At 37.2% G+C, this 19113-nt stretch overlaps 1 protein-coding gene and 1 long non-coding RNA gene across 11 annotated transcripts in view; one reads left to right on the plus strand and one right to left on the minus strand.

Annotated features, from left to right (window-relative positions):
• Positions 1-14600, minus strand: part of LOC110141787 (uncharacterized) — a 63193-nt gene extending 48593 nt beyond the window's left edge. Inside the window, exons 1-3 of one of the 2 annotated variants that reach the window (XR_002315137.2) lie at positions 14293-14600; positions 14055-14177; positions 9660-9823 (exon numbers count right to left, since the gene is read on the minus strand). This is a non-coding gene — a long non-coding RNA (uncharacterized lncRNA). Of the gene's footprint in view, positions 1-9659; positions 9824-14054; positions 14229-14292 lie in introns of those variants that run through there. The other variant, XR_011486771.1, reaches the window with a different exon arrangement.
• The window catches only part of RAPGEF6 (Rap guanine nucleotide exchange factor 6), a 226566-nt gene that overhangs the window by 104694 nt on the left and 102759 nt on the right, over positions 1-19113 (plus strand). For 6 of the 9 annotated variants that reach the window (XM_020900686.2, XM_020900691.2, XM_020900664.2 and 3 more), the window contains one exon: positions 17888-18019. The exons of 1 other annotated variant lie outside the window; for it this stretch is intronic. In XM_020900686.2, coding sequence (XP_020756345.1) covers positions 17888-18019 — 132 coding nt within the window. Of the gene's footprint in view, positions 1-95; positions 1028-7539; positions 7737-17887; positions 18020-19113 lie in introns of those variants that run through there. 2 more of the 9 variants (XM_020900669.2, XM_020900677.2) reach the window with 2 other exon arrangements.

Raw genomic sequence — 19113 nt, forward strand, 5'->3', positions numbered from 1 at the left:
TTCTATACAGGTGATGTCATCCTTTTAGCTCTATTCTCCTCCCACTCTCTTTCCTTCTTATTAGATATTTCATCTTACTGCAGAGCATAGAATCAATAGGAGCTTCTCCTTAGGGAGCTGCTGTGAAACAGGCAAGGACAGTAGGAATTAAGACACTAACATATAGTCTTGCTTTAGCAGACGATGTAGTGTTTTTGTATCCTATCATATATAAAATTTCAACCAGAACGTCAGACGTAGCTCCACAGTACTGTCTTACTGATGCATTAGAACAAGGAGCAATGCTGCAGAGCTGTAAATAGTGCTTGTGCAAAGAGAAATTTTTAATTTTGAAGATTCTCAGGCATTCCTCGGGACAAACCTGTTAGAACGTATATCTTCTAACTACCGTTTGCTCAGTGGTTGATTTTTTTTTTTTAACCTCTGATGATTAACAATATAAAGAAGAAACTTTCATCTTAAGGATACAGTGTTCTGATTGCTTCTGAGGCAGAAGAATTACTGCAGTGCTTGCTCTACAGAATGAAATAAGTTGAAGAAAAGACAGAGCTGTCTTTGGAAAGATTTCTCAGAATCTAGCAACACAGCTTGGTGCATGTTGCCTTATTTGCTTTGACTGATACAGTATTAACTGTTGTGTTACCACTGTGCGTGGCTGTGCCAGGTGCCTGAGGAAGCATGTGTATGTCTCAATGTTCTGAGCCAGAAATACAAACATCTTGATATACTGTGACTTGCTTGTTAAAAGTGAACATTTTGATGAAAACTGCTCCAGTAATTTAGAAGCTCAGTTCTAAGCTACTGAAAGCTCCTGATTTCAGTTTGAAAGGGATTTGGAGAAGCTGTCTTTACACTGCAATTTACACTGCAAATAGTGTATGATTTATAAAAAAGAAACTTAACAGAATTTTGTCAACATACTCGTCGGTGTGGCTCTGGTTTGAAAAGGAAACTATCCTTTGCAGCTCAGGAAATGGCTTTTCTTGTTCGCTGTTATGCCAATTGTCTTCAGCCATGGGCCTCCAAAGTAAGTAATTATTATTTTCTTTGAGAGTGATATAATCTCACTGTTATATTTAAATTCTATTTTGAATTTTAAATGAGCTGTATTATACTGTTAAATTTTCTAAACTTTAAGAACTGCAGAGCAGTTTAAAAAACTCACTCTCGTGGCCATTTTTGTTTCTCAGTTTATAAGAATCTCTTAAATATTCTCATGTACCTCTAAGAGGATTTGAAAATACTTTCTGTTTAAAGTATTGTTGAAAATATTTTCTGTTGAAAATACAGTCTGTTTTCAGACTGAATGATCATTTGTTTATTCCTATTCCTATACATCTCTGTGATCATACTCTAACTTGAATATATTGTATTTCCTCATTTCCTTCAAGGGTTGATGTATTTAGCTATGTTAATCTAATCTTTAGTCTGTGTTATGCAACATTTTCCAGTAATATGGTACTATCAAATAAATTGTTGAATTGTATTATTTTACAAATACTGGATAATAATTGATATGCAACCAAATGGTATGAAGAATACTCATTATGAAGAGTAATTATATGAAAATCTTTTAATAATGATCTTAATTATTTTAAAAATAGTAGTAAATGAGCCATTAGTAGTTTGGAATTGCTCAGGATTGTCTATTATACTTGTCATTTTAAAGCAAGCATGTTAACTCACAAAAAAGTAAAATTGCTACACAGCAGGATTTGCTAGGTTTTAGGAAAGTATACACTGCAATTTAATAAATTGTATTGTTAACAGTGGTTATTAATATAGATCTGGAGTTTAATGCCACTCAAGTTATCTTTCCTGTTATATAAATTTCAAAACAAAAACAGTAAAATCTAAATTTTTAGTTTTGTATAAAACCAAGTGTTTCAGAAAACACTTTAATTCTAATAGTAACTATGTTAAGATTGCTTTATGATTCTGTTGGATAGAGACAGACACAATGGAAGCATCTCTCAGGATGATCTGAGATCATGTCTTTGTTTAAAGGTTGTCCTCTTGATGGTGACTAAGGAAGAAATACTATGATAGCCTCATGGTGTACTGTTTCATCTGAAAGATAGCTCATTGGATCTCTCTCTTAAAGGCAGCTTCTGGAAGGACGTTTAAATTCACTGTTCATTTGGCAAACAGCTGATTGAAATGTAAAGAATAGAAAGATGCCTAGGTTCACACTTCATTTGTACTATTATCTGGTAAGGCATGGATGATCTTTTCAGTGTAGATGCCACCTGTGGGGCCCATGCACTGCTGCTACTTGGCACTGAGGTTTAAAATGACACATAGAAAGGAAATGGAGGAAACCAGGTGAAAAAGATTCAAACAAAAGAATGAGATATAGGGGTTATTCTTTAGAATACTAACAAAAAATAGCCTTTTGAGATACCGATAATCCACATTTGATTTAAGATTGAACAAGTATAGAAGACCCAAAGAGGATTTTAAACATTAGATTCTAAGGTTTCATTAAATGACAGCAGATAGTATCTGAGCTGGATTTTGTGATTGTTGCTTTACTGAGTAAATTAAGTATTTATGATAAAGTACATGTCTCCTACCCCTGCCCTCAATTCTCATTTCACTGTTAACTCTGGATTGTTGATTAGTTAAACTTGTGATTAATTTTTCATGCTTGTTGCTTTTGGTTTTCTAATACATTTTATTCATTAATTCATGTATTTTGCCCATCCTACTACTCAGATTCATTACTTCTGAATTGATTCATTTTCTTGATCAGTAAATAGTTTTAGCAGTAATGTTCAAATGCCATCCTTTATTTTTACCCTTCAAATAGTTGCTTATTTGTGTGTGAAATAATAAATCTAAAGTCTTTTCCCTTTAGCACTTTGAAAAAGTTAATGCACTGTCTTCTGGCATCCAGTACTAGAGATGAGAAGTCTGGGGTCTTTGTAATTCTTGTTCCTTTGTTAAGTAATCTGCTTTTCTTCTTGTTGGTTGCTAGCTGTGTTTTGCTTTATTTTTATTTTTTATCCTTGATGCCATAAGTTTTATTATGGATTATCTAAGTTTTTGTTTTCTTTTTCCTTTTTGACATTTGGAAGTCTCTCTCATGCTGAAGATTCCCATTTGTCTTCAGTTGTGGGAAATAAGTTATTTTTTGAAAGCAGCAACTTTTTTTTCCTCTTGTCACTCTATATGTTGGAACTCTGGACTGTTTATAATGTCTCTCAACGTTTGTTTCATACTTTTTCTCATTCTGTGTGTTCCTAGTTTGATATTCTAGCCCATTAACTTATCCTCCACTTGTGACCAGTTTCTGTCCTGCTGTGTATTTTTTAAGTTTCTAACTTTAATAATTGTGTTATTCATTTCTGAAATCTCTTAGTGATGCTTCGTTAAACCACCTTTGTTTAATAACTTGTTTTCATTTTATGGATGCTGTTCTTTTTTCCTGATTGTCTACTAGCTCTTTCTAGCTCTTTCTTCAAGTTTAAATTTTTCTCATAGTTGAGTTTTTTGTTTTTCTTTCATGAGGTTACCTTTCTTGATTGATTCTTAGTTGAGAGCTCACCATCTGGTCTGTTACAGTAGCATGCCCTAGGTGACTGACTACTGGACAAAAGAGGCATTACTACCTTGGCTTCCATCTCCTTTCTTTAGGTGTTCCTGAAGTCTAAATCTGTAGGTGGTTTCTTTCTTTTTTTTTCCTATAGGTTGTTTCTTGACCCTTCTCTTATTTTACCTATCTGCAGCATTTGAGCAATTGATGACTTCCTCCTCCTTGACACTCTTTCTTGTAAGTAGAAATCAGCCATGACTTGCCAGACAACGTGTGATCTCTCCTTCCCTTCATCTTCCCTACACTCCTCTTTGTTCACTCCAACGTCAGTTTCCTTGTGTCTCCCTAAACTTGCCAGGTACCCTTAAAACTATTTCCTATTTTCACAAAAATTCTATTTACCCTTTAAACAAACCCACTGTTAAGTGCAAATACTGATTAAATTCTGTGGTTTTAAAAATGTTAAAAAGTGGGGAGAAATGTGTCTCAAATTTGAAAAACTAATATTTATTGAGTTACTTAACAGTGACACCCCCTATCCTCATCTTTCAGTTAGAGGATAACTCATTTCTAATGAGTTAGAAATGCAATTTTACATGCCTCAGGCACAGTGCTGCTGTATATACCCCAGGCTGCTATGATTAGTTATAGCTGTTTCCTTCAGGGCTTTTGAGAAGTTTAGACTGTTTCTGTAAAACAGGCTCCAGACTGCTTTGGGGGCCTTAGGATCTGTTTTTAACTCTCTGTCTCACTGTCAGCTGACACTTGATACTCTCGTCTAGTACTGTATAATTCTGGTGTCTTGCTTTTTAACTCTGTAAAGCTTCCATCTTCTTGTGCCTTGACTAATTTTCTTGTCTTCTATATGTATGATTTTCTTCCGTTTTATATTCTATGCTTCCAGAGTAATGTGTTCTAAAGGTATATTTCCTCTTGTCATTTTTTAGCTTAACACTCTACAATAGCTCTTTTCTAGTACAAGGAATCTAAGCATCCCAAAATGCTATGTCTGGACCTTCATCTCTTGTATGCTCCTGTAGTATACATCTCTACCTGAGCTATACTGGTTTGCGTACTGTTTCCTGGCCTAAGGTGGATTGCATATGTAATTTTAAACCTTCTGGTTGCCTTATTTTCTAAAATAATTTTAAGGTGAAATTAATGTAATAATATGTCCAGTCGAGTTTTTAAAATATGTAATAAATTATTAATGAGATTTTACTTTTTGTTTGTTTTTAGTAAATCCAAATTTGCATTTTATACTTAGAGCATGTCTCAGTTTGATTAGTCACACTTCACTTAGCCCTGTTTGACTAGGGCTACCACGTTGAACATTGTGATCCTGGGTCTTTGTCAGGACTCTTTAGTACATTTAATCCACTCTTTACCTTCAGTGAGAATGAGGTCTTTCTGTCTAAGTTGCATTTGTTATTTTAGTATTTTAATTGCTTTTTCCGACAGAGGATGAGATGGCTGGATGGCATCACCGACTCAGTGGACATGAGTTTGAGTGAACTCCGGGAGTTGGTGATGGACAGGGAGGCCTGGCATGCTGCGACTCATGGGGTCGCGAAGAGTCGGACACGACTGAGTGACTGAACTGAACTGAATTGAAAGTCTCCCCAAACCCATGATATCAACTAATGTTATGACTAGTATTGAAGTGAAGTTGCTCAGTCGTGTCTGACTCTTTGTGACCCCATGGACTTTAACCTACCAGGCTCCTCTATCCATGAGATTCTCGAGGCACGAATACTGGAGTGGGTTGCTGTTTCCTTCTCCAGGGGATCTTCCCAACCCAGGGCTCGAACCCTGGTCACCGCATTGCAGGCAGATGCTTTACCGTCTGAGCCACGAGGGAAGCCCATGACTAGCATGGCTAGTGCTGTTTATTGAGTAATTAGGACATTAGACCACCAAGCTTGTTAGAAATTCATATATGCTGTAAACGAGTGTGTGGTTCTGAATGTCTTACTGTGAGTAGCACAAGTCTTCGCAATGTGCCCACAAATCATCTTTGTTCTTTGATAGTTTTAAAGTTAATGGATAAGTGATTTCTGGATAGGCACAGTTCCTCTGTAACATGCAGCTACACTTTAAAAAGAAAGTAATAACAATGCAGTTTGGAATTTAATAGTGACTTTTGAGGAATGATACTCTGTTGGGGAATTGTATAGTTTTTAAACATTATTTTTAGAGTTAATAGTAAATATTTTGTACTTAATAAAGCCCTTTGAATGCCCTTCTCCTAAATGAAATAACTTGGGTATGGATTATAAGGGGCAAAACGTTTCAGATAGCAGTTTGTTAAAGGGTACATTTTCCCTACTATCATTCTTAGCTGTGGCAGGTTATTCCTGAAGACCAAGTTTTAATATATTTACTACAATCTTGGACATTTGTGTAATACTCGCCAGGTACCCCTGAGTTTTTGCAAGTATAGATATAGATATATGTGTATATATGTACTGTGTTCATTTGTGTAATACTATGCTATACTTATGTCTGCATTCATGCCAGTTTAGGATCGAGTAGATCTCTGCCACTGCTCTCCAAACTAATTGCCCTATAAATGTTTCTTGGATAGATGGATGGTATTGGCCCATAGCATGATTTCATATATTGACAGAATGATGATAAGATGAATATTGGGGGGAAAGAAGTTTTGAAAATGCTGGGTGAAACAAATTTCTACTTTGTCAGACTTCTTTCAGTTCAGTCACTCAGTTGCGTCCATCTCTTTGCGACCCCATGGACTGCAGCATGCCAGGCCTCCCTCTCCATCACCAACTCCCAAAGCTTGTTCAAACTCCTGTCCGTCAAGTCGGTGATGCCATCTAACCATCTCATCCTCTTTTGTCCCCTTCTCCTCCCACCTTCAATCTTTCCCAGCATCAGGGTCTTTTCAGATGAGTCAGTTTTTTGCATCAGGTGGCCAAAGTATTAGAGTTTCAGCTTCAGCATCAGTCCTTTCAATGAATATTCAGGACTGATTTCCTTTAGGATGGACTAGTTGGAAATCCTTGCAGTCCAAGGGACTCTCAAAAGTCTTCTGCAACACCACAGTTCAAAAACATCAGTTCTTTGGCCCTCAGCTTTCTTTTTAGTCCAGCTCTTAGATCCGTTCATGACTACTGGAAAAACCATAGCTTTTACTAGTTGGACCTTTGTTGGCAAAGTAATGGACTTTTTGATCCTCCATAAATACACTCATGCTTGCTGTAATGAGCTAAGGGGGTATATAGCATACCAGTATTTGCTGATTTATTCAGCCATCAAACCCTCCCCTCCCCCCACCTCCCCAACAGATCCAGAAAACTCAGTACACAGTTTAGAAAATGCTACTCACCCTGAAATACTGAATGTGTATGTGCTAAGACTTTATCTATTCAGATATCCATGGAAACCATCTGAGCAATAGTGACAGTGTTTAGAAGTCAAATATTCACTCAGTTGTTCTACAGATACTCAATGAGCATGTGATATATGTGGGGTAGGCATCACTATGGTAGGCTTTCATTAGGTAGTAAAAGTGAAATATAAACTTATAACAATATGTTAATGTTTATACATGTGATATATAATAGGAATATATAGAGTGAGTGCTGCATTCAAAGGAGTGAAGTGAAGTGAAAACGTAGGGTTAATTCACTTCATTTCTCAGCTTCACATTCAGGTCCTTATGTTGGGAGTTTGTGTTGTAAATCTAATTTTATATCACTTTCTATTTTGTTTCCAGTGCTTAAATGTTCATTCTGGCTCTACTTTCAGTAAAGTATATCAGTATTTGTCATGTTCTCACAAGACATTCTGATAAAAACTCATCTTTGGATCTTAATATTTCAATATTTATAAAAAATCAGAGTGTATACTGTATGTATAGCAACTCCTAGTTGCTAAGGGTTACAGAATTTCAGCACAATTCCAGTTTTTGTGGACACTTCTAAATGGGAAGGCGGGAAGTTATTGAACTCACGTTTATATATTTGTTTTCAGTTCTGAAATTTTTCAAATGGTTTATTTTTAGAAATAATAGGGCAGTTTTTTCTCCATATGGAAGTATAACATCTCAGCTAGATTTTGCAAATAAAACTAAAATTCCTTTTAGACCACCAGCCCCAATCTTCCACCTTCACTATAGAGTGCTCCTGTTGGTTATCTAGCGTACTTTCCTCCAGATCTTTCCCCCCAAACCTAGGTAAGTTATATATCCAGAAAATACATGATACTGTGTTTATATTTTTTTAAAAACAAGCCATATTGTTTGCATTTATCATGAATCTTGGTTTTTCAATCTAGAACTATCCAGGTTTGAACATATAGATCTGTTTTATACCTTGAACTATTGCTTTGTATTCCATAGTGAGCTGTATAGTAATTTAGCTGTTCTTCCTGTGATACTTATCTTTTTCTTTGAACTATTACAGACGTTGTAACGAATGTCTTGGTACAGTCCTTCTTAGACACATGTATGCTTCTTTAGAGTAGGTACCCAAAGAGGAGTTGTTGAGGAATAAGGTTTATATGTTTTTAAATGTAATAAGCCCATTTCCTTACATTTGCTCCCTCAAAGTGGCTACTCCCCAAATGACTCTCCAGAGTAGCTGTATCAGTTCATAACTCCCACTGGCAATTTATAAGAATATTGTTTTCCTCCATTATCTTGCCCATATTTTGTAATGTCAAATTTTCTTTCTGCCATTCTGATGGGGGAAAAGGTTATTTGTACTAATTTTTATTTCCCTGATTTCTGGCAGTGTTGTCTTTTACAGGTTTTTTTTTCTTCTGTGATTACTTAAGTGACCTCATGTTAAGATGGCAGAGCCAGGAAACCAAAGCAGCCTGGATGTCTGAATCTCTGCATGTGAAACAATTGCCCAAAGAATTACTTGGATCTATAGGGTACTTTGAGTTAGCATAATAGTACATGTTGCTGAGTTAAGCCTGGCAGAGGCATACTATGTAGATCTTACATCACTGCCTTTCACAGAAATTGCAGTAGTTCTCTGTTGGCTATAGAAATTAATTTCAAAATACGTAGCTTGACATTTTTTATTTTGTTCTGCCCCTTAGCCTCTTCTTAATGCATCTCTTTCCCTTTTCATGTAAATAAGCATTTCCCTTCAACAAACTGTGCACCTTCATAATATGTGTCTGTATTTAAGCCATTAGCTAAGCTGCCTTCTCAATCTTCAAACAAAACTTTGACACTAGTCTTCATGGATTAGTGAGCTCCAACAGAGCTCAGAAGCTCAGGTTTAGAAAATGTGTGTGGAAAAATAAGAAATTTTGCCAGACGTGGTAGGCTGGAAGATGATGGGGTAAGTGAATTGAGGTTGCTGATGAAAAGTCAGCTATTAAGTCCTAGCTGCAGTCAGGAAAGGAAAAAGGGAGATGAGCTGAAAGACAGTGGAGAAGATTTAAGAAATCAAGAATTCCTATGGGAAGAAAACTTTCTGTTTTCTTTTTTATAAAGAAAATAGTAAGTTCTGGGTGTCATGAACTTCCAACTTAATATCAGGAAACAACTTCATCAGAAAGAGCAACAGATTTATAGTCAGGCAGCCTCAGTTTCAGATTTTAATACTCCTGCTACCTAGCTATGTGATGATGGGCAACCTTTATAAACTTCTCTGGGTGTTGGTTTCTTAATCTGTAAATTGGGTAAAATAATAACATTTACCTGGGCAACCCTAGCCTTTATAAGCATTACTACAGCCTTCATTTTTCACATTTATTCATTTATCACATTTATCATTCTTGTTTTACTCACTGTGCTTGAATTTGCAGTAACCGTTACTGGTGGCGTAGTTAATAAACAGTCTCCTGCAAAGCAGGAGACCCAGGTTCAATCCCTGGTTCAGGAAGATCCCTTGGAGAAGGAAATGGCAACCCACTCCCCAACTCCAGTATTCTTGCCTGGAAAATCCCATGGACAGAGGAGCCTGGTGGGCTTTAGTCCGTGGGGTCACAAAGAGTCAGACACAACTGAACGACTAACTTTCACTTTCACTTCTTTACTCAGATTAGATGATCAGTAAAAAGCATGTAGAAGGATATAATTGCTATAGTTTACATATTTGGTAAATATAATGAACACTAAAATGTTAGCTTTACTCACCATCATCATTATTCCTATCGGGTAGCGAGATTAAGGGGATTCCTATATGAAGATCTGCGTTTTCTTCATGAATTAGAAAGCATATAACTCTGTTCTCTCCACCATTAGACTGAACTCCTTGAAGGTAAGACCCGTCTGTTTTCATCTTTATGTTACCAGCAGAGCTGTGGCATAAAGTAGAGAATAGTGGAGAGTATTAAAATCAGATAACTTGGATTTGAATTCCAGCTCCACAGCTTTCCTGAGTGTGTGATCTAGGGCAAGTCGCTTAATCTAATTGCCTCAGTTCCTCCTCATCAGAAAGGTAGGGATGATAATAGTAATGCTTGAAGTTTAGGATCTAGTAAGGATGACAGTTACTCAGTACATTACAAGCATCATTACCAAGCTAGTTTGTAGACATGCTCTTGTGGCTTTGGTTCAGTGTGTTACTTTTATGGATGACCTCCTCCTTGGTCTTACCTCTGTAGGAATCTTGGAATATAGAATTCTATCTTCCTTATCCCAAAACCCCAACTAGTCAATTGTCATTTAAAACTATTAATATGTTCAGTCTTTGCCTTTCTATCTATTTCATGACTAGATGAGATTTTTTTCTTTGTATCTAAACAGTAGAAACTAAGTAGAGGAAGATCTTTGAGCTTAAATATACTCCTATCTTCTGTATAATTGAAACCAGTTATTGGCAGCTCTTTGTTTTTCTGCTTTTTTTTAGTTCTCATCATTAATAACTTGTAGCTTATTCTGCAAGTTTTGAATATTCCAAGGAGTTTTGATGTATGGCATTTTAATTTTTATTCTGTTTAAATATTTTCTGGTTTCCAATGTGACTTTGTTACCTGTGAGCTATTTCAGTATTCAGTTCAGTCACTCAGTCGTGTCCGACTCTTTGTGACCCCATGGACTACAGCACTCCAGGCCTCCCTGTCCACCACCAACTCCCAGAGTTTACTCGAACTCATGTCCATTGAGTCGGTGATGCCCTTCCAACCATCTCATCCTCTGTTGTCCCCTTCTCCTCCCGCCTTCAATCTTTCCCAGCATCAGGGTCTTTTCAAACGAGTCAGTTTTTCGCATGAGGTGGCCAAAGTATTGGAGTTTCAGCTTCAGCATCAGTCCTTCCAGTGAATATTCAGCATTGATTGCCTTCAGGATGGACTGGTTGGATCTCCTTGCAGTCCAAGGGACTCAAGAGTCTTCACAGTTCAAAAGCATCAGTTCCTCGGCGCTCAGCTTTCTTCATAGTCCAACTCTCACATCCATGAGATGTGGAAAAACTATAGACTACTGGAAGAACCATAGCCTTGACTAGACGGACCTTTGTTGGCAAAGTAATGTCTCTGCTTTTTAATATGCTGTCTCGGTTGGTCATAACTTTTCTTCCAAGGAGTAAGCATCTTTTAATTTCATGGCTGCAGTTACCATCTGCAGTGATTTTGTTTGGAGCCCCCAAAAATAAAGTCTGTCACTGTTTCCCCATCTATTTGCCATGAAGTGATGGGACCAGATGCCATGATCACAGTTTTCTGAATGTTGAACTTTAAGCCAACTTTTTCACTCTCCTCTTTCACTTTCGTCAAGAGGCTCTTTAGTTCTTCTTCACTTTCTGCTGTAAGGGTGGTGTCATCTGCATACCTGAGGTTATTGATATTTCTTCTGGCAATCTTGATTCCAGCTTGTGCTTCCTCCAGCCCAGCGTTTCTTATGATGTACTCTGCATATAAATTAAATAAGCAGGGTGACAATATACAGCCTTGACGTACTCCTTTCCCAATTTGGAACCAGTCTGTTGTTCCATGTCCAGTTCTAACTGTTGCTTCCTGACCTGCATACAGGTTTCTCAAGAGGCAGGTCAGGTAGTCTGGTATTCCCATCTCTTGCAGAATTTTCCACAGTTTGTTGTGATTCACATAGTCAAAGGTGGGCTATTTAGAGGTTTGTTTTATACTTTCCCAGTGCGTAACAATTTTCTAGTTATCGTTTTATTATTTTGCCTTACTTGCTCTGTAATCATGGGATAGTCTCTCTGTAATTTTAACCTTTTGAATTATGTTGGAGCCTGCTGTATTGTCAGTTTTTATGAGTGTTTATGTATGAATCCTAAAAGAAAATATATTATGTAGTTTTTGCTTGCAGCGTTTTATGTATATACACTTTAAGTTTGTTTATTATGTTCATATCTTCTGTATCTTCACTTAGTTTTTTATTCACTTATTCTGTTACTGAGAGATCTGTGATAAAGTTCTTATGGCATAATTGTAGATTCATGTAGTTCTCCTTTTATTGTTATCATTATTTTACCTAATACAGTTTGAGGCTATATTACTCAATAGGTGCATATCTATTTAGTGTCAAACTTTCTATCATTATGAAATGTCCTCTTTTGTTTCTGTTAATGCTTTTGCATCAAAGTCTACTTTATCTGACATTAATAAAACTACATAAACTTTCCTTTGGCTTGTGTTGCTATTTAATATAATCAATATTCATGTTGATTTACCCACACATTTCCAATTTTCATTGGTTTTCCTTCTTTCCTTCATCTAGAAGTTTTCCTTTAGAATCATTTTCTGTCTCCTAGTTGATTTTCTTCATTGTAGGTATACTGTGGGAGTATTTCTCTTCATTTTTGTTTCTCTGAAAATTACTATCTTGTTCATCTTGAGAACTGTTTTTACTGGCTGTATTATTCTGGCTCTTGAAGATAACACTCCACTGTCTGGCTTCCAAATTGTTGAGTAGTCAGCTGTCAGTTTAATTTTGTTCTTGTCAAAGTAATCTCTTTTTTTGTAGACTACTGTTAAGACTTCTTCTCTGACTCCCCCCCTTCCTTCTCTGACATTTTACCCTGGTGTATATAATTATGGTTTGGCTTTTATGTATGTTACTGGTAGTTTTTAAAGCTACTTGATCCATGACTTTGTATCTTTTGTTAACTTTGCAAATTGATCAGCCATCATTTCTGTGCATTAAGTATTCTTCTGTTGCTGTGACTTCTTATTCTGATGCTACTTTCTCACTGTATCTCCTGTGGCTCTTGCCCCTTCTTTCCTAACTTCATTCTTTTTACTTTTCGTGTCTCTTACTGGACATTTTTTGAGACCAATCTTTCTTTTCTTTTCTTCTTCTTAGCTCTGTCAGATTTATTACTGAATCTATCTGTTGACTTTTAAAATTTACATAATGTACTTCTCAATTCTAGAACTTTCATTTCATTCTTTGTTAGTTTTTCTTTCTTCGCTAAAGTTCTTAGACCTATGTTTCTTTATGTATGTTCTGATTGCTCAACTGGGCCAGATATTGCCAGTTAGCTGTTAATTACTTTTGAGCTAAGAATGACTTTTACATTTTTATTTAGTTTTATGTTTTTAAAGGACAGTGGCCATCTAAATTAATTAATTAATTAATCAGTGGCTCTGCTAGTTCTTTGTTGCTGTGTATGGGATTTCTGTAGTTGCTCTGAATGGGGTCTGCTCTTCGTTGCAGTGCAGTGGCTTCTCATTGCAGTGGCTTCTCACATTGCAGAGCATGGGTTCTAGGCACACAGGCCCAGTAGTTCCTGTGCATGGGCTCAGTAGTTGTGGCACATGGGCTTAACTGCCTCTCAGCATGTGGGATCTTCCCGGACCAGGGATTGACCCTATGTGTGCTGCACGAGCAGGCAGACTCCCGAACACTGACCATCAGGGAAGCCCAATTTTTACATTTTTAAAAGGTTGTTTATGAAACTTCCCTGGTGGTCCAGTGATTAAGACTCCTCTCTTCCAATTCAGGGGTCACAAATTCAATTCCTGGTCAGGGAACTAAGATCCCACATGCTGCATGGCACAGCCAAGTTTTAAAAAAAAAAAAAGATTGCTTAAAAAAAATATGTTGCCCCACTGGCTTCTTTGAAAAGCCATCTTTGCATTGTGTTCCCTTGTGTGATTTCCCATGTGCTTTAGCCACCTCTGCCTTGGCCTCCAGCAGCTTTCTGGAAAGCCTCCTCGGACTCTCGCTTTCTTTCCTCTTAAACCACTGCATAGGATCACTAGCCTGCCCCATCATGTCAGCTGTGGCTGTGGACTGCAGCTTCAGCGTTAACACCAGGGACTCAGAAGAGGGGAGCTGTGGAGGAGGCAGAGAATGGGAGAGAGACACCTGCTAATGAGAAAAGTGGGGAGCAGGAGGCTGACAAAGAGGTAATTGAAAAAGAGGAAGAAGATGTGGAGGGGAGAGCAGGAGGAGCAAGGTGACGGTGAGGAAGATGAAGGAGATGAAGGTGAGGAGGCTGAAGCAGCTACGGTCAAAGGGGCAACTGAAGATGATGAGGAGGATGGTATTGACACCAAGAAGACCGATGAGGATGACTGTACAACACAAAAAAAAAAAAGGAAAAGGAAAAGTTAAACTTACCCATGGGACTTCCCTCCTGGTCCAGTGGTTAAGACTCCTCATTCCAATGCAGGGGGTATGGGTTCAGCTGGGGGGCTAAGATCTTAGCTGGGGCTAAGATCCCACATGCCACAGGGCAGAAACCTGAAACATAAACAACAGAAGCAACGTTGTAACAAATTCAATTAAAAAAAGTTTAAAATGGTCCACATTAAAAAAAAAAAAAGTTTAAAGAAACAAAAAGGCCACCATGACCTACCTGTTCACCCTCCACTTCCCGTCTCAGTCTAAACATGGTCATCTTCCAGTAGCTCCTGCAGGCCTGCCCACCCACCACGGCAGCGCCTCCTGAAGATGACACACATTCTCTACCACCCAGCCAAAACAGTAACATGAATTTGTAGCAGGGAAGGAAAAAAAGAACCAAAATTTCCAAGGCCCTCTTTTCTTCTTAAAGTACTTTTTAAAGGAAAATTTGTATTTTTATTTACATTTTATATTTTTGTACATGTTGTTAGGAGTGAGTCACTTTTAATGACCCCAGATGACCAAACCAGCCTTAGGAGCAGTCTCTGTCCTACCTCTGACTTCACTTGTGGTGCGATCATGTTCATTATGATCTCAGAGGAGAAAAAAACCTTGTGAAAAAACCAAAAACAGCAACAACAAAACAGTCTTATTCTGAGCATTTTGTGTATGTACTTAGCTGTACAAGTAGTTGGTTTGTCTGAGATGGCTAGAAAGGCCAAAGATAAACAGGTTCTTTTTTTTTTTTTGTCTCTGAAGTTGCTTTCTATTTTTTTGGCCTGTTTGATGTGTGTATGAAACAATGTCATCCAACAGTAAATTGGAATTTTATTTTGCTGAGTTCTTTTAAAAAAAAAAGTCAAAAGAAATAATGCCGCAGAGATGTTATGTGGCCTACAGAAACCTAAAATGTATACTCTTAAGTCCTCTAAAGACAATGTTTGCCAACCCCTGGTGAAGGTGAAAGTGAAGTCGCTCAGTCATGTCCCACTCTTTGCAACCCCCATGGACAGTAGCCTATGAGGCTCCTCCGTCCATGGAATTTTCCAGGCAAGAGTACTGGAAAACTGCCTGGGTTTGCTATTTCCATCTCCAGGGCATCTTCCTGACCCAGGGATCAAACCCGGTTCTCCCACATTGCAAGCAGATGCTTTTACCATCTACCCCTGGTATATGTTATTAAATACAGTTGTTTTAGAATTTGTATCTGATAACTCCATTATTTGAAAGTTTTCTCTTTACAGGTTTCTAGGTTTTATTACTTCTCTTAGTTTGCATGAATGCCTTCTTGTTTCCTAATGTGCCTGGTTTTATTTGAGCAATGGATATTGTTGCATAAATTTTTTTTAAGTAATCTGAGGCCTGTTGTTAAGTTGTGTCCTACTCTTGTGCAACTCCATGGTCTGTAACCCACCAGGCTCCTCTGTCCATAGCATTTTCTAGACAGTACTGGAGTGGGTTGCCTTCTCCTTCTCTAGGGGATCTCCCAACCCAGGGATGAAACCAGTACCTCCTGCATTGGAGGAGCTGAGCCACCAGGCTGTCCTGTTATCTTGATGCCCAGGATGATTTTTTTCCTACGGTGAAGTTTCGTGTTTGCTTTCAGTAGCTGACTGGAAGCACTATTAATCCTATGTAACTTTAATCCAAAATCAGGGATTGAGATGTTTTTAAAATGACCATCAGTTTACTTTAGGATCACACTTATTTTGTTGTTGTTGTACAGTCACTAAGTCATGTCCAACTCTTTGCAACACTGTGGACTAAAGCACACCAGCCTTCCCTATCCTTCACTAGCGCCTGTAACTTGCTCTTGCCCTCAATCTTTCCCAGCATTGGGGTCTTTTCCAGTAAGTCGGTGGCCAAAGGATTAGAGCTTCAGTTTCAGCATCAGTCCTTCTAATGAATATTCAGGGTTGATTTCCTTTGAGATTGACTGGTTTGATCTCCTTGCAGTTCAAGAGACTCTAAAGAATCTCCTCCAGCACTAGAGTTTGAAAGCATCACTTCTTTGGCATGTAGCCTTCTTTATGGTCCAACTCTCATATTCATACATGACTACTGGGAAAACCATAGTTTTTGAGTATATGGACCTTTGTCAGCAAAGAGATGTCTACTTTTTAATATGCTGTCTAGGTTTGTCATAGCTTTTCTTCCAGGGAGCAAACAAATGTCTTTTAATTTTGTGATTGTAGTCATGAATAGCAGGGAGCCCAAGAAAATAAAGCCCAATAAAAAAAATATTACTGTTCCCATTTTTTTTTCCATCCATTTGCCATGAAGTGATGGAACCAGATGCCGTGATCTTAGTTTTTTGAATGTTTAATTTTAAGCCAACTTTTTCAGTCTCCTCTTTGACCCTCATCAGGAGGCTCTTTAATTCCTCTTCACTTTCTGCCATAAGGGTCATGTCATCTGCATATCTGAGATTGATGATATTTCTCCTAGCAGTCTTGATTCCAAATAGGGTATTATATACTTTCCGAGTGATGCAGTGGTAGAGAATCTGCCTGCCAGTGCAGGAGACTCAGATTTGATCCCTGGTTCTGGAAGACCCTCCTGGAGAAGGAAATGACAACCCACCCCAATATTCTGGGAAGTCCCATGGACAGTGAATCCTGGCCAGCTACAGTCCATGGGATCACAAAAGAGTTAAACACGACTTAGCGACTAAACAACAGCAACAAATACTGCTGGATTTTGGTCCAAATCCAAAGCATTACCGGGTTCATCTGTATTACCTGTCCCAGCAGGGGACGTTAGTGATGTAGTTTTTTTGTGTGTTATTTTTAGTATTTGACCATAGCTTCTCTTGAGATAATATAATCTTGAGATAATATTATATTAACTTGAGATAATATTATATTATCTCAAGATAATATAATGTCCAGGTTTGGACATTTTCTTCTTTAGAGTATATTGAGCTTCCACTATCATTCACGTGTTTCTTTAACATTTTTGTATAATAATGCAGTGAGAAACCCTGCTCTAAAATGTAAATTTCTGTCAGTGGCCCTGAATAGCAAGCTACAGAGACATTACTTGGGAAATATGTCATCAAATCGTAATGTAAAACTCTCACTGCTTTGGAGCACAGTGCTTTGTATCTTGTCTCAACTCCTATAGCATTTATTTTGTAAAAATTTTTGAAGTTTTATGGTGTGAATTATATTGTACAACTTTCATCCCTGATAAAAGCATAATCATATGAAAGATGAGATGGAGGAAGCATTGACTTCTGTGTCTTTGTAGCCATATACCTAGCACAGACATTCATTACATCATTATGATTACTAGCAAATTTTTTTAGGGGCCAACTATAAGCTAATAAAATATTAAATGAAAAAAAGGCTTACTAAAATTTTGGAATATTGAACGCTTGCTTTTCTGAAGTCTTGATGCTAGATGCTGTACTTTAATCCAAGATACTGCTACTTTATTCCGGTATTCCAACCATTTTGTATTAGTGAGCGGTGTGTGTGTTTATGGGTGGGGAAGGGATAGTATTCCTATAGTTTAAGTAGCAACAGCCAATTATTTTTGAGGAAAAGGAAAGGCCAGTTTTTCCCTCTGAGATACCCTTATTTATGGTAATGTCTTTTGAAAACTGATCAGTGAGCTTCCATTGTAGGCTTGCTTAATGGAAGACTAATTTGGTTCTTAGCATTTTTTGAGATTTTTGTAAAAATGGAGAATTTAGATCAGAAATGAGGTTGCAAAGAAATGTACATATAATTTTGTTGCAGAAGTTACACAGTGTGTCAAGAACTCTCTAATGCTGATATTTGATACTTAGATTATCTTAAACTATTTTTCCTCTTCTTCAGCTTCCAGCTGATCTTACCAAGATGCACATTGCAGACAACCCTCATCCACAGGTGACTCATGTGTCTTCTAGTCAGTCTGGTTGTAGCATCGCCAGTGACTCTGGAAGCAGCAGTTTATCTGATATCTATCAGGTAATACTTTAGGAGTTTGTATGCTATGCTTATGTTTTTTTATTCTGCCAAATACCATGTGCTTATGCCTTAGGTATTCATATATCTTTTAATTAGATTATGAAATTCGGACATAAAGCCTTTGAGAAAATGTGCTTTATTTACATTTCAGATTTACAAGCCTAATGAAAGAGGTGATCTATCTTTTGAGACTGAGTAAATATGGTCCAACAGTATGTGAATATAGTGTTCTTAATTTCTTCTACCCAGGTGAATCTATATAATATATATTTGCTTTCATTAGAAAATGGTTCTTGAGACAACTGAACTTATAAAAAGACTGATTTTTATGATAGTTGATTATTTAAGTCTTCCATAAGTAAAGTCATGAAGAAAATTAGAGTTGCCTTTGTATTGTAAAGACTGTTAAATTTTGTATTAGCCACAGTTTAAAATTAAAAGGAAACAAGTAAAATTGAATATATATTTTTAGCATAGTATATTTGGATATTATTATTTCAACATGTAATCAGTTTTTAAGAATTATGAATGTGATACTTTATTTTTTCAAACTAAGTCTTCAAAAGGTAAAGAATATTAACATACAGCATGTCTCAGTTCATATAAGGCACATTTCAAGCACCATGTGTGACTAGTGGCTACCATATAGTACTGATCTTTTGAAATAGAACCATTGCTATCTAAGGAGAACATTTTATTTTAGACTGTGGTTCTGTTTAGTTACATGGATTTAGCTGGTTTTTGAAAATTTACATTCCTCTGTTGAGGGAAGTTTTCCAGCAGGTGCAAAATGGAAAAAGGCCTCTGTGTTTGATTCGTGTGAGTCTCTTCTCTACAAAGATTATTGTTGTGGGCTTGCCATCTACATCCCATTGTTTGGCCTTTTATTAGTAGAACAAGGAATTCTCCCTTTTCAATGTTTTATTGTAGATAGAACAGGGAATTTTTTAAAAGTTATGTGAAAGACAGTGTGATGGTTCAGGGGCCACTTACTGTGTTCATGGGGTTGTTGGGCTGCGTGCGTTTCCCACCTTCTCCCAAAAAGACGTATCTTGTGGATTAAGTTAAAATTGTTGCATACCTAAAAGTCAAAG

The sequence above is a fragment of the Odocoileus virginianus genome, chromosome 3 (assembly GCF_023699985.2).
Source record: "Odocoileus virginianus isolate 20LAN1187 ecotype Illinois chromosome 3, Ovbor_1.2, whole genome shotgun sequence".
NCBI classification, from domain to species: domain Eukaryota; kingdom Metazoa; phylum Chordata; class Mammalia; order Artiodactyla; family Cervidae; genus Odocoileus; species Odocoileus virginianus.